This window comes from Thalassophryne amazonica, chromosome 9 (genome assembly GCF_902500255.1).
Source record: "Thalassophryne amazonica chromosome 9, fThaAma1.1, whole genome shotgun sequence".
Taxonomy (NCBI): Eukaryota; Metazoa; Chordata; class Actinopteri; order Batrachoidiformes; family Batrachoididae; genus Thalassophryne; species Thalassophryne amazonica.
Window position 1 is genome coordinate 59,358,981 of NC_047111.1, and position 13,964 is coordinate 59,372,944.

Below are 13,964 nucleotides of genomic sequence, written 5' to 3' on the forward strand. Positions count from 1 at the left end.
TCCCTAAAAAGCCTTCAGTTAATTCAAAATGCTGTAGCTAGAGTACTAACGGGGACTAGAAGGAGAGAGCATATCTCACCCATATTGGCCTCTCTTCATTGGCTTCCTGTTAATTCTAGAATAGAATTTAAAATTCTTCTTCTTACTTATAAGGTTTTGAATAATCAGGTCCCATCTTATCTTAGGGATCTCGTAGTACCATATCACCCCAATAGAGTGCTTCGCTCTCAGACTGCAGGCTTACTTGTAGTTCCTAGGGTTTGTAAGAGTAGAATGGGAGGCAGAGCCTTCAGCTTTCAGGCTCCTCTCCTGTGGAACCAGCTCCCAATTCAGATCAGGGAGACAGACACCCTCTCTACTTTTAAGATTAGGCTTAAAACTTTCCTTTTTGCTAAAGCTTATAGTTAGGGCTGGATCAGGTGACCCTGAACCATCCCTTAGTTATGCTGCTATAGACGTAGACTGCTGGGGGGTTCCCATGATGCACTGTTTCTTTCTCTTTTTGCTCTGTATGCACCACTCTGCATTTAATCATTAGTGATCGATCTCTGCTCCCCTCCACAGCATGTCTTTTTCCTGGTTCTCTCCCTCAGCCCCAACCAGTCCCAGCAGGGGACTGCCCCTCCCTGAGCCTGGTTCTGCTGGAGGTTTCTTCCTGTTAAAAGGGGGTTTTTCCTTCCCACTGAAGCCAAGTGCTTGCTCACAGGGGGTTTTACATAATTATTGTATGGCCTTGCCTTACAATATAAGGCGCCTTGGGGCAACTGTTTGTTGTGATTTGGCGCTATAAAAAAAAAAAAAATATATATATATATAAGTCACCTACAGAGGCTGACATATGATCAACATGTTCCGTAAGTAAATTTGTCACTTCTTTTTTCTAAAATAAATCAATCCCAATCTACTGTTCTTTTCTCATTTCTCAAATCATCTTTTCTGTACTTGTTCAAATACTGTATCCAGCTCATTTTGTTAAAAGGTACGTTCCCTGCTGCAAATGAATGAGTTACCTCAGAGATACTGTGTTATGTATGAGTGGAATAATTTATTTTTCTGCTTGGATTTTACTGTCGCTGTTCCACAGTTTGCTGTCCAGCACCAGCAGAATGTGTTGTTCCATTTGAAGGCCAAATGTCTCCAACCAGAGTCCACCCTCACCTTTAACCGAACAAGTTTCTTGTATGAAAATTAGATGAATTCACGCAAAATACAAATGTATTTTCCTCACCACTGAATAAAAGCAATATTAGCAACAAAATGTCTATACAAAACAAAAAACACTTTTTTTTTTTTTTAGCAATAAAATGCGTTTCCAAGTACACCAGATGAAAGAGACCATAAATGAGTGACAGGACCTATCAGACATCATCTTCATGAACATCAGAACCAAAATCAAAACTATGAATGATTTTGGAAAATGTCAAAACCTAATGCTGCGTTCTTGGTTCTCCTGGCAAGTAGAATTAGACAGATCCAGGAGTTAAACCAAATAAAAGAACATCCTGCTGCTTATAATACTGCCTGAATAATGACAAATCTTCAAAAAGGTTTTCAGTCAGTGTATCTGTTTCTCATTTAATTGACAAAATTGGAATTTGGCTGACTTTGATGTATTGGAATTGATTTTAAAAACAACGTAAATATGAAATAAAAAGAAGTAAATGGTGTATGCTTATATTATGATAGGAACAGGCAGTATTTATAATCCATTGTTAAGACTACCATTAAATAATTGTTCAAATAGTCCTATAAATCTGTTAATAATGCAGTCAGAATTATGGTGATTTAATAACCAAATCCTCTGGCTGACACCTGTACAAATAAACTATATTTATTTGTAGATTAATCAATACAGAAATATAGTTTTTAATACAAACATTAATTACAAACCATAAAATCTCAAATCTGATAAAAACATTATGCATTACAGTTTAAACATTGCTACATTATTCACATGATTGCTTTCATTTGTTCCAGACATTTGATTTAAAAAAAAAAAAAAAAATGAAATGAAAATATCTTTTCAGGCTTTTTTCCTTCCAGCTGAAATATTCTGAACAACTAGTGAGAAACAGGACATCATTTATTTTTCACTGCTGCCACCACTGGGCCAAACAAGCAGAGACAAATAAACCTTTATGTACTCTCTTACAGAAAAAACAAACAAACAAAAAAACATCAGGATAAACAGAATTAACGACTCAACAGTGAAATGTAACGGACCAGATGCTGCAGGTTAGTTGTGTTTAGTGCTGAAAATATTGCTCATAGTCCGAGCAACATGTCTGAAATGCAAAAATGGACTAGCTTTATATGTTTTAAAATTTTCTAACTTTTATATTTAGAGAAGTATGATTAAAAACATGTTCTTTTAAGTGTACATCTCAGAAGTGTTAAATTGTAATACCGAACCCAAATGTCAGAGCCGTACATGTGAATAAATCATTACTTCATTAAAATGAGCTGCTCATCTGCAAGCTAGATAAAGTTCTGATAGTGTTATCAACTTTCTACATACATCTAAAACATGCTGTGCTCTAAGTCTGGTAAAACTATGCCTTTAGTAGATACTGATTTGTCTCTGAAGAGGCGTCTGAATCCACACTGTATTTTTGTTTTGTGGCCTTTTCTCCTCTTGGGTCTTAGCGATCAAGGACGCAACTGCGTTGTTTGGGAAGTAACTGATATCTTCACAGGAAATAAATCTGGGGAAGAAAACTCAATTAAAACTAATTTTAGCATAACAATTGCCTTTTCTGCATTCATAAAACAGTTGTCATATATATGATGGAGTTTGTATTTTTCTTTTGTTTTATGTGTACCTTTAATACAACAGCCGCTACGACAGAAAGAATAGCATAGAGGGTCATCCGCCCCATCCACTGCAGGTCTGGGTTCTTCTGGAAGAAGAACTGTGCCCTGCTCAGTTTCTTGGGCGTGTGCGGCGGGTAGCGCATACTGTTCATAGACTCCATCTTCAGCTGTTTGATGAGACAACCACGGAGGTGGCTAAGCTGGTCAAAGCTGAACTTGCCACGGTAGCAACCCATACCACTGTTTCCTGCACAAAACAACAAATAAATGGTACTTTGTCAACAAATAGTCTTCTTGATTGGCCCTTTTTTAACAGCACAGTTCCAGGGCTGGTTCAGAGTGAGTGCCAAAACTTGAAACAGTTCGCATTTCCACAGACAAAGAATGGGATCTCGGCCAGGAAAACTGGTCCCTTTTCCACCAACAGGTGACAGGTTCTTGAACTGGAGACATTTGGGGTTATTTGAACCCTGATGCCATCTACGTAGTAAGCTGGCCCACACCAATTTTAAGCAGTTTTCTTATAATCAAGGATATCATCAAAGGAGGGTCAGAGTTCATGCTGAAAAACCTGAAATTATTTTTATTTTTGCATCTGAGAACCAAGTTTTCAGGTTTTTGGTCAAAAACCTCTGAATGGCTTAAAATTTCATGCAGAAAATAAAACAGTGCCTCTTCCCTGTTGGTGGAAAAGGCCTAAGAATGATACCAACATTTTGCTGATCTAGAAACAAGAACCAGTTACAACAGGGACACTCGTCAGGTATAGGGGCTGGATTACTGTGACTAATAAAACCCCAAAAAACACACACACACACAAAAAAAACACCTTTGTCCAACATTTGTAAAAAAAAATAGAGAACGAGAGAGAGAGTCTCTGCATCTGGAAAGAATCAGGACACTGAAAGTTAAAGTGATGCAGCAGTAGAGGAGACTGTGTGGACGGTGGTGACATTAAGTGCAAATCTGAACTCCTGTGTGGTCCGTCTCATGCCTGGTTCACATGGCAAGATTTTAAAATTGTCTGTAGGTTTCCAAAACTTGAGAGACCACACACATGGATAGTGATGGGTACTAAGATTTTGTCGATACCGATACCATTATCAATTCCGCTTATTGATCCGATTCCCTTATTGATACCTCTTGTGAATTTTCTGTGTAATAAAAGTAGGCTTTGCAGGTTTTCTATGTCAACAAGACATGATGCGTTTTGTATGTCATAGGGACTGCAGATGGAAATTAGCTCTGAGAGCTATAGTCTGGTACAACGCATCTTTTTAATGTTTTATTGATTAATGCTTTTGTACATGGTCCCTGCCAAATAAACCAAATAAAATAAAAAACAACAATTTATTGACTCTTAAAGTAAATAAATATGAAATTGCTCACTGGATCCTTAAACTCTGGACATAATAAACCCTACATGGTGGATCCTTGATCTCTGGACATAAATAGAAATAAATAAAATCTGTAGTTTTTGTCAAAAGCATTTCCTTTCAGACATTATTGGCATGAATGTCTTTCCATATATCTGAGCTGATCTCTTGCAGATGGCTGTGCTGCATGTCAGTTATGTAATTCATAAAGAATACAGGACGTCTCATTTTGGGAGGAAAAAACATTTTAGTCGATTGTAGTTTATTGTCTGTATTACAGCGTTTGGAAAGAGGTGTCATTTTATTTAATGCGGCAGTTCGTTTTGAAGTTATTAATTCCGACCGGATTCTGTCTCGGCAGAGAGCCGCTCAGCATTTGGAGCTGTGCCAACAGAACAGAAGACTATTCTCGTTTCTTGACTGCAACAAGACAAGAGTCCCCGTTAGTGACTTTAATCCACACAAAAGTGACTCATGATTGACATATTTTAATGGCTTTGAGAGGGGATAAGAAGTGGACTTTCTGCTTCTGAAGAGCAGTGAATCAAAGAACCAATGAGTAAGCGGATAGAAACACTGCTTCATTGGTCCAAGCTTCAAAGTGGAGTTGCGCTGCAGATGCGGTTGATTACAGGCCCGCTGCAGGGTCTGCAACCAATGTAGAGAAATGATAATTTTCCTGACATATACCCTCAAAAACAACGGCCGCTCTGAAGGACCGATAAGGGAATCGTTAAGCAAAAATGCTATTGATGTCGGTAGATCGAATCACTTCTTAATGATACCCAAAAAGAACCGGTTCTTGATACGGAACCCTACACATGGAGATAAAAAAATCATTGATCTGTTTTGGTCGTATCGTGTGTGGTGTGCAGCCCCACTGTAAAGACAAAACACCACACACATGAACAGATTTCACACATGAGATCAGGTCAGACAGGAAATCTCGCAAAATCTCTCGAGATTAAACGTGACTTCAGAGTAAACAAACAGAGATAGTTTGTGGACTATTTCTAACAGAGAGACAAAACAAAAAACAACACAAAAAGAAAAAGATGGTTGGTTAGTTAAAGGCCCCCCTCGCTGAAGTAGCAGCTATTTCTGATTAAAGCAACAGTCAGAGAAACTTTTGTTTTTTTACCCCCTGGATGTATAACTATAGTTTCTATGAAGTATTTTTAACTACAGTTTTAGTTTTAAAGACACCTGGCAGCTCCATTAACTTTAACTAGTAATGACTTCATGACTTTCTTTGCTAACAAAATTTTAACTATTAGAGAAAAAATTACTCATAACAATCCCAAAGACGTATCGTTATCTTTGGCTGCTTTCAGTGATGCCGGTATTTGGTTAGACTCTTTCTCTCCGATTGTTCTGTCTGAGTTATTTTCATTAGTTACTTCATCCAAACCATCAACATGTTTATTAGACCCCATTCCTACCAGGCTGCTCAAGGAAGCCCTACCATTATTTAATGCTTCGATCTTAAATATGATCAATCTATCTTTGTTAGTTGGCTATGTACCACAGGCTTTTAAGGTGGCAGTAATTAAACCATTACTTAAAAAGCCATCACTTGACCCAGCTATCTTAGCTAATTATAGGCCAATCTCCAACCTTCCTTTTCTCTCAAAAATTCTTGAAAGGGTAGTTGTAAAACAACTAACTGATCATCTGCAGAGGAATGGTCTATTTGAAGTTTCAGTCAGGTTTTAGAATTCATCATAGTACAGAAACAGCATTAGTGAAGGTTACAAATGATCTTCTTATGGCCTCGGACAGTGGACTCATCTCTGTGCTTGTTCTGTTAGACCTCAGTGCTGCTTTTGATACTGTTGACCATAAAATTTTATTACAGAGATTAGAGCATGCCATAGGTATTAAAGGCACTGCGCTGCGGTGGTTTGAATCATATTTGTCTAATAGATTACAATTTGTTCATGTAAATGGGGAATCTTCTTCACAGACTAAAGTTAATTATGGAGTTCCACAAGGTTCTGTGCTAGGACCAATTTTATTCACTTTATACATGCTTCCCTTAGGCAGTATTATTAGACGGTATTGCTTAAATTTTCATTGTTACGCAGATGATACCCAGCTTTATCTATCCATGAAGCCAGAGGACACACACAAATTAGCTAAACTGCAGGATTGTCTTACAGACATAAAGACATGGATGACCTCTAATTTCCTGCTTTTAAACTCAGATAAAACTGAAGTTATTGTACTTGGCCCCACAAATCTTAGAAACATGGTGTCTAACCAGATCCTTACTCAGGATGGCATTACCCTGACCTCTAGTAATACTGTGAGAAATCTTGGAGTCATTTTTGATCAGGATATGTCATTCAAAGCGCATATTAAACAAATATGTAGGACTGCTTTTTTGCATTTACGCAATATCTCTAAAATCAGAAAGGTCTTGTCCCAGAGTGATGCTGAAAAACTAATTCATGCATTTATTTCCTCTAGGCTGGACTATTGTAATTCATTATTATCAGGTTGTCCTAAAAGTTCCCTAAAAAGCCTTCAGTTAATTCAAAATGCTGCAGCTAGAGTACTGACGGGGACTAGAAGGAGAGAGCATATCTCACCCATATTGGCCTCTCTTCATTGGCTTCCTGTTAATTCTAGAATATAATTTAAAATTCTTCTTCTTACTTATAAGGTTTTGAATAATCAGGTCCCATCTTATCTTAGGGACCTCGTAGTACCATATCACCCCAATAGAGCGCTTCGCTCTCAGACTGCAGGCTTACTTGTAGTTCCTAGGGTTTGTAAGAGTAGAATGGGAGGCAGAGCCTTCAGCTTTCAGGCTCCTCTCCTGTGGAACCAGCTCCCAATTCAGATCAGGGAGACAGACACCCTCTCTACTTTTAAGATTAGGCTTAAAACTTTCCTTTTTGCTAAAGCTTATAGTTAGGGCTGGATCAGGTGACCCTGAACCATCCCTTAGTTATGCTGCTATAGACGTAGACTGCTGGGGGGTTCCCATGATGCACTGTTTTTTTCTCTTTTTGCTCTGTATGCACCACTCTGCATTTAATCATTAGTGATCGATCTCTGCTCCCCTCCACAGCATGTCTTTTTCCTGGTTCTCTCCCTCAGCCCCAACCAGTCCCAGCAGAAGACTGCCCCTCCCTGAGCCTGGTTCTGCTGGAGGTTTCTTCCTGTTAAAAGGGAGTTTTTCCTTCCCACTGTAGCCAAGTGCTTGCTCACAGGGGGTCGTTTTGACCGTTGGGGTTTTACATAATTACTGTATGGCCTTGCTTTACAATATAAAGCGCCTTGGGGCAACTGTTTGTTGTGATTTGGCGCTATATAAAAAAAAATTGATTGATTGATTGACTGATATTAGCTTATGAACAGGTGAATAACATGGCCTCTTTAAGGAATGTTGCAGTCTCTTCTACAAAATCTGACATGTGAAGGTCATGAGGATTACTGTTAGGAATGGGTTATTGTGGTCACGTCTTAAAGTAGCTTCATTCGCTGTCATCTGAGCAGACACTCTGCTTGGTGTAAGCCTGAGCCTGTCAGATCTTGGATGCTAAGCAGAGTAGTTCCTGGTCAGAATTTGGATGGGAGGCCTTGTAGGAAGACCGGAGGCTGCGTGTTTCTCCACATAAAACTGGAGATGCATTAGGAGGCCATTTGGTGTAAAACTTGTGCCACAATGACTTGTGCCAATGTATGTCTGTGTTGGTGAACCTTGACAAATGGCAGCAGCTAAAAGACAACAACATCTGCACCACGTTTGCAAGATCCCATGTTTCATGGTTTGATCTGTATCAAATCAAATCAATATTATTTATATAGCGCCAAATCACAACAAACAGTTGCCCCAAGGTGCTTTATATTGTAAGGCAAGGCCATACAATAATTACGTAAAAACCCCAACGGTCAAAACGACCCCCTGTGAGCAAGCACTTGGCGACAGCAGGAAGGAAAAACTCCCTTTTAACAGGAAGAAACCTCCAGCAGAACCAGGCTCAGGGAGGGGCAGTCTTCTGCTGGGACTGGTTGGGGCTGAGGGAGAGAACCAGGAAAAAGACATGCTGTGGAGGGGAGCAGAGATCAATCACTAATGATTAAATGCAGAGTGGTGCATACAGAGCAAAAAGAGAAAGAAACACTCAGTGCATCATGGGAACCCCCCAGCAGTCTAAGTCTATAGCAGCATAACTAAGGGATGGTTCAGGGTCACCTGATCCAGCCCTAACTATAAGCTTTAGCAAAAAGGAAAGTTTTAAGCCTAATCTTAAAAGTAGAGTATGAGTATGAGTATGTATGAGAGTAAAGTGGGCTGAAGGTCGTGAAACCTGCATGTCCTTTAAAATCATAATGTAAATCGGATGAGTTGGCCAGAATGGTTTCAAAGACAACTATAAACAAGTCTTGGTTTCTTATAGATTAATCAGCCTGACATGCTAGTTAGCAATATTCAGAGGTGTGAGTGGCAAATTTCGCAGCAAACCATGACTGCATTCGCTTCACAATATTTTTGCACTGAAAACTAAGCAACATATTTTACGCTGAAATTGATTTTTTTGTGTGAAATATAGTGATTAAAAACACATTTTCAAGGAGATCTGACACCCCTAAAGGTGCGTTTACACATAACCAAGACGCGTTACGAATGTCATTTTTCTGTCATTCGTGACACATTCCTGACATTCTTAATGTGACTTAACGCATCTGAATAGGTTTCTTAATAGTGCGTGTTGGTGCGTGATATTCTTGATATTCGTGGAGCATGTTTTTGCCTGTCAAAAAAACTTCCACGAATGTCACACACCACCCTCATTTCGTCTCACGTCGTGGAGGTCGCAACTGAGCGTGTTGATCCGTCTTGATGAGTAGTGATCCTTAATAGAACGTGACAACGTTCGTAGTGGTTCCTGTGATGGTTCTTGGAGCCCAAACTGTCACGCGTTATTACGAAGTGACACGGAAACTGTCAAGTTTTGACACGACTTGTAACGCGGTGTCACATTTCACTGTGCGCCACGATAAATCAGTTTTCTGTCACGTGCGCACAATTAAACTCGGCTCCAAATGTCGTTCCACAGTTCCTGCTGAAGCTCCTCAGGACGCTCCTGCAGGTGTTCCACCTGCTGTTGTAACCGATGAGCGGGAGAACGAGTCTGAGCCAGAGGAACCAGAGGAGCGAGAGGAGACTCACGTGCAGCCAGACATCTCTGCACCTCCTCCAGTCCAGCGGAGGAAGAAGCGTGCGCACAATTAAACCCTGCTGCACCTTCAGTTTGATTGCTGACACCAAGTCGGCTAAAAGTCTAATTTCAGTGCTCTTCAGCGCGCTCCTGCAGGTGTTCCACCTGCTGCATGTGCCTGATGTTTGGGAAAATGCGCGAGACAAGAGCCGCATGAAGCCACACATCTGGCTCTGTCCGTCTCCTCCTCCTCCTCCTCTCTGCGCCACTCCATGCCACAGAGCCCAACTACGCATGCAGTCACAAAGTTCTTCTGAAAAACTGGAGCGATCTGAATTCGGTTGGATGAATATGGGTGTGTGTGTGGAGACAATTCACCTCGTTCACAACGTGAAAGAACTTAACGATGCGCTGTTATGTAATGGTTCCTGATAATTCTCCAGCAACACGTGCCATTAATCGTAATGTGTGGTAACAGGTTGTAGCAGTTCCTGAGGACACCTGACGCCTCTGCCCCGAATCATCACATTCGTGATCAGCGGCCAAGAATGTGTATTTCATGGCATTCGTAACTTGTCGTTGTTATGTGTAAACGCAGCATAAACATTAGTTAGCCTGAAGGAGGGACAAACGTTGAGTAAAAAACTGTGGGACGCTTGAGAAAATAGCCATCAGCGATGCTGACTGTGTGTTTTAATTAAAACAGGTCTGCCCAGATGATGGCCAACTGGAACCCAAAACAGTTTTGTGATCTAATTGCAGGTGCAGATGCCTTTGTTCCTCTGCTGGTCCTTTTGACACTATGAGCGCAATGACTTCATAAAGTGTTGCTGAAGAGTCATTTCTGTCTTGTGGTGCCAAGCGTACTCACCGACTCCACCGAAAGGCAAAGAGGTGACTGAATAGTGCACAAGGCAATCGTTGGCTAGCAGTCCTCCACTGGAGGTCTCATCTCTCATTTTGTTTATTACCTTTAGACAGAACACAAAATCTTGCACAACTTCATGGCTACACACATTTGTATCTGCATCAGTTTATGAATCTGTGATTTTAATACCTTGTTGTCTGGGGTGAAGACGTACAGGGCCAAAGGCTTCTCCCTTTTGTTGATAAACTTGATTGCATCATCCAGTCCATTGACTGGAACAATTGGAAGAAGAGGTCCAAATATTTCATCCTGCATCACCTTTGCGTCGGGCTTCACATCCCGCAGAACAGTAGGAGCTGAACACAATAGGGAAATACATTATATCACATGAATGTCAATCAATCAATCAAGTTTTTTCTTATATAGCGCCAAATCACAACAAACAGTTGCCCCAAGGCGCTCCGAATGTGAATGTGTTTGTGATGTGTTCTTTGTCGTTTAGTGCCTGTGAATGGAAAAGAAGCAGTAAGTCCTACATAGGCCCGAAAGCTTGTTGGTGCTGCACCAATCCTCTGATCCACAACTTCTTATCCCACTGAGCTACCTGAGAACAGAAAAGGTCACTGAAAATAGTTTTGAACCTACGCAGTCATACAGTGTACGAGGTCTGTTAGAAAAGTATCGGACCTTTGGCTGGGAAAAAAAACTGGCATACCTGGAGCGTTGAAAACCTAATCACCCTCAAAGTAGACTCCTTGGGACTCCACACACTTCTCCCAGCGGTGCCGCCACTGTTGGAAGCATTCCGAAAAAGCCTCTTTTGAAATGGAGTTCAGCTCCGCTGTCGTTGCAGCCATAATGTCCTCTCGTCTCAAATCTCGTTCCTTTCAATGGCATCTTGAGTTTGGGGAACAGCCAGAAGTCGCAAGGGGCCATATCAGTAGAGTAAGGAGCCTGTTGAACCACCGGAGTCTGGTTTTTCACCAAAAAGTCTGAATTAAGTGCGAGGAATGTGCTGGAGCATTGTCGTGATGGATGCGCCAATTTCCTGTGGCCCACAACTCCGGTCTTTGTGAAGTCCAGCATGTCCTGTGAGACTTCAACACAAAGTTGCTTTTGCTCTGCCGTCAGCAACTGCAGCACAAATTTAGCGGCAACGCTTTTCATGGCCAAATCTTCTGTCACAGTGGAATGTGCCAAAAAAGTGCTGATGTCCACCTCTTCCACAATTTTTCGGATAGTCACACGAAGGTCCCGCATCACCACAGTGTTCACTTTGGAAATGATCTCGTCATTTCGGCATGCTGATGGTCGACCGGAGCGCGGCTCGCTCTCCACCGTTACGCGGCCATCTTTAAAACGGTTGTACCGCTCCTTAATCCGTGTGATGCTCATTGCATCATCTCCGAAATGTTGGGAAAGTGTAGGTACATGGACCCACAACAGGGGGCGCAAATGAACGGACAATGGATGAGGTCAAATAACAACACTTTACTGTTGTGAATGGGCACAACAAATACAATCAGATTACAACAATAGACAAAAGCCAAATCACAAAAGGTGTCGTGTGGGCAGGCTCGAAGATAGGAGACGTCTGTCCAAAGCAGAACCGGAACCACACGATTTCCTCCGCCACCAGACCCCGGGAATACTGGAGCCGCCAAGTCCCGAACTCCCAGGTGGCCACTACTTTCGCGTGTCGGACCTGGTACTGCTGGCGAGGAACAAAAGAACAATTAAATGTGGGTGCGTCTGCACCCAGGAATCCGTACGGCAGGAAAACTACCTCCACCACTCGTTGGAAAAGGAGTCAGCTAAACAACTCACAAAAGTCACAAAAGATCACTGTTAACCAGTCAGCTGAGCACGTTACCTTCCAGGTAGAACAATATCTCGGCAAAGAGGTGGAGGCGTCGTCCTGCTGATATTCCCCTGCTGATCAGATGATGGGTAACAGCTGTTGCAGGTGATGCATGACAGCTGTCACCCTGGCTGCTCCTGTGAGGCGACTGCGCCCTCTCGTGCCTGAAGCCCGCACTTCAGGCAGGGCGCCCTCTGGTGGTGGGCCAGCAGTACCTCCTCTTCTGGCGGCCCACACAACAGGACCCCCCCCTCAACGGGCACCTCCTGGCGCCCGACCAGGCTTGTCCGGGTGGCGGCGGTAGAAATCGGCCAGGAGGGCCGGGTCCAGGATGAAGCTCCTCTTCACCCAGGAGCATTCTTCGGGGCCGTACCCCTCCCAGTCCACCAAATACTGGAAGCCCCGGCCCATCCTACGGACATCCAAAAGCCGGCGTACAGTCCAAGCCGGCTCGCCATCGATGATCCGGGCAGGAGGCGGTGCCGGACCCGGAGTACAGAGGGGTGAGGTGTGATGTGGTTTAATTCGGGACACATGAAACACAGGATGGATCCGCAGTGAGGCCGGAAGCTGAAGCCTCACCGCGGCTGGACTGATGACCTTAAGGATCTTAAATGGGCCAATGTAACGGTCCTGTAGCTTGGGGGAGTCCACCTTGAGGGGAATGTCCTTTGTGGATAACCACACCTCCTGTCCTGGCCGATACGCAGGGGCCGGGGCCCGCCGATGGTCTGCATGGGCTTTTGCCCTCGTCCGGGCCTTTAGCAAAGCAGAACGGGCGGCACGCCACACCCGACGGCACTTCCGTAGGTGGGCCTGGACCGAGGGCACACCGACCTCTCCCTCAACCACCGGAAACAACGGGGAATGATACCCCAGACATACCTCAAAAGGGGAGAGGCCGGTGGCTGAAGACACCTGGCTGTTATGAGCATACTCGATCCAGGCCAAATGGGTACTCCAGGCCGCCGGGTGCGCGGCCGTCACGCAGCGCAAAGCCTGTTCCACCTCCTGGTTTACCCGTTCTGCTTGCCCGTTGGTCTGAGGGTGGTACCCGGACGACAGACTCACCGTGGCCCCCAGTTCCCGGCAGAAGCTCCTCCAGACTTGCGAGGAGAACTGGGGACCGCGATCGGAGATGATGTCTGTTGGAATCCCATGCAGCCGGACGACGTGGTGGACCAGGAGGTCCGCTGTCTCCTGGGCTGTTGGGAGCTTCGGGAGGGCCACGAAGTGGGCCGCCTTGGAGAATCGGTCCACTATCGTGAGGATGGTGGTGTTACCCTGGGACGGCGGGAGGCCCGTGACAAAATCCAGGCCGATGTGGGACCAGGGGCGATGAGGCACAGGCAGCGGCTGGAGTAGTCCTGATGCCCTGCGATGGTCAGCCTTGCCCCTGGCGCAGGTGGTGCAGGCCTGGATATAATCCCGGACGTCGGCCTCTAGGGACGCCCACCAGAAGCACTGCCGGACAACTGCCATGGTTCTTCGCACCCCTGGATGACAGGAGAGCTTGGAGCCGTGACAGAAGTCCAGGACTGCAGCCCTAGCTTCTGGTGGGACGTATAGTTTGTTCTTCGGCCCAGTTCCGGGGTCCGGGCTTCGTGCCAGGGCCTCCCGGACGGTTCTCTCTACGTCCCAGGTGAGGATGGCCACGATAGTGGACTCCGGGATGATGGGTTCCGGTGGATCCGACAACTCCGCTTTGACTTCATCTTCACGTACCCGGGACAAGGCATCCGATCTCTGGTTTTTGGTCCCGGGACGGTAGGTGATCCGGAAGTCAAAACGGCCGAAGAACAGTGACCAGCGGGCTTGCCTGGGATTCAGCCGCTTGGCGGTCCTGATATACTCCAGGTTCCGGTGGTCAG

General features: G+C 44.0%; 1 protein-coding gene across 2 annotated transcripts in view; it reads right to left on the reverse strand.

Annotated features, from left to right (window-relative positions):
• Positions 1 to 1,815: 1,815 nt before the first annotated feature.
• aldh3a2b (aldehyde dehydrogenase 3 family, member A2b) overlaps positions 1,816 to 13,964 on the reverse strand; it is an 83,852-nt gene continuing 71,703 nt past the window's right edge. For both annotated transcript variants that reach the window (XM_034178139.1, XM_034178140.1), the window contains 4 exons: positions 10,422 to 10,588; positions 10,236 to 10,335; positions 2,823 to 3,061; positions 1,816 to 2,705 (listed from right to left, as the gene is read on the reverse strand). In XM_034178139.1, coding sequence (XP_034034030.1) covers positions 2,691 to 2,705; positions 2,823 to 3,061; positions 10,236 to 10,335; positions 10,422 to 10,588 — 521 coding nt within the window. In that variant the 3' untranslated portion in view covers positions 1,816 to 2,690. The remainder of the gene's footprint in view (positions 2,706 to 2,822; positions 3,062 to 10,235; positions 10,336 to 10,421; positions 10,589 to 13,964) is intronic.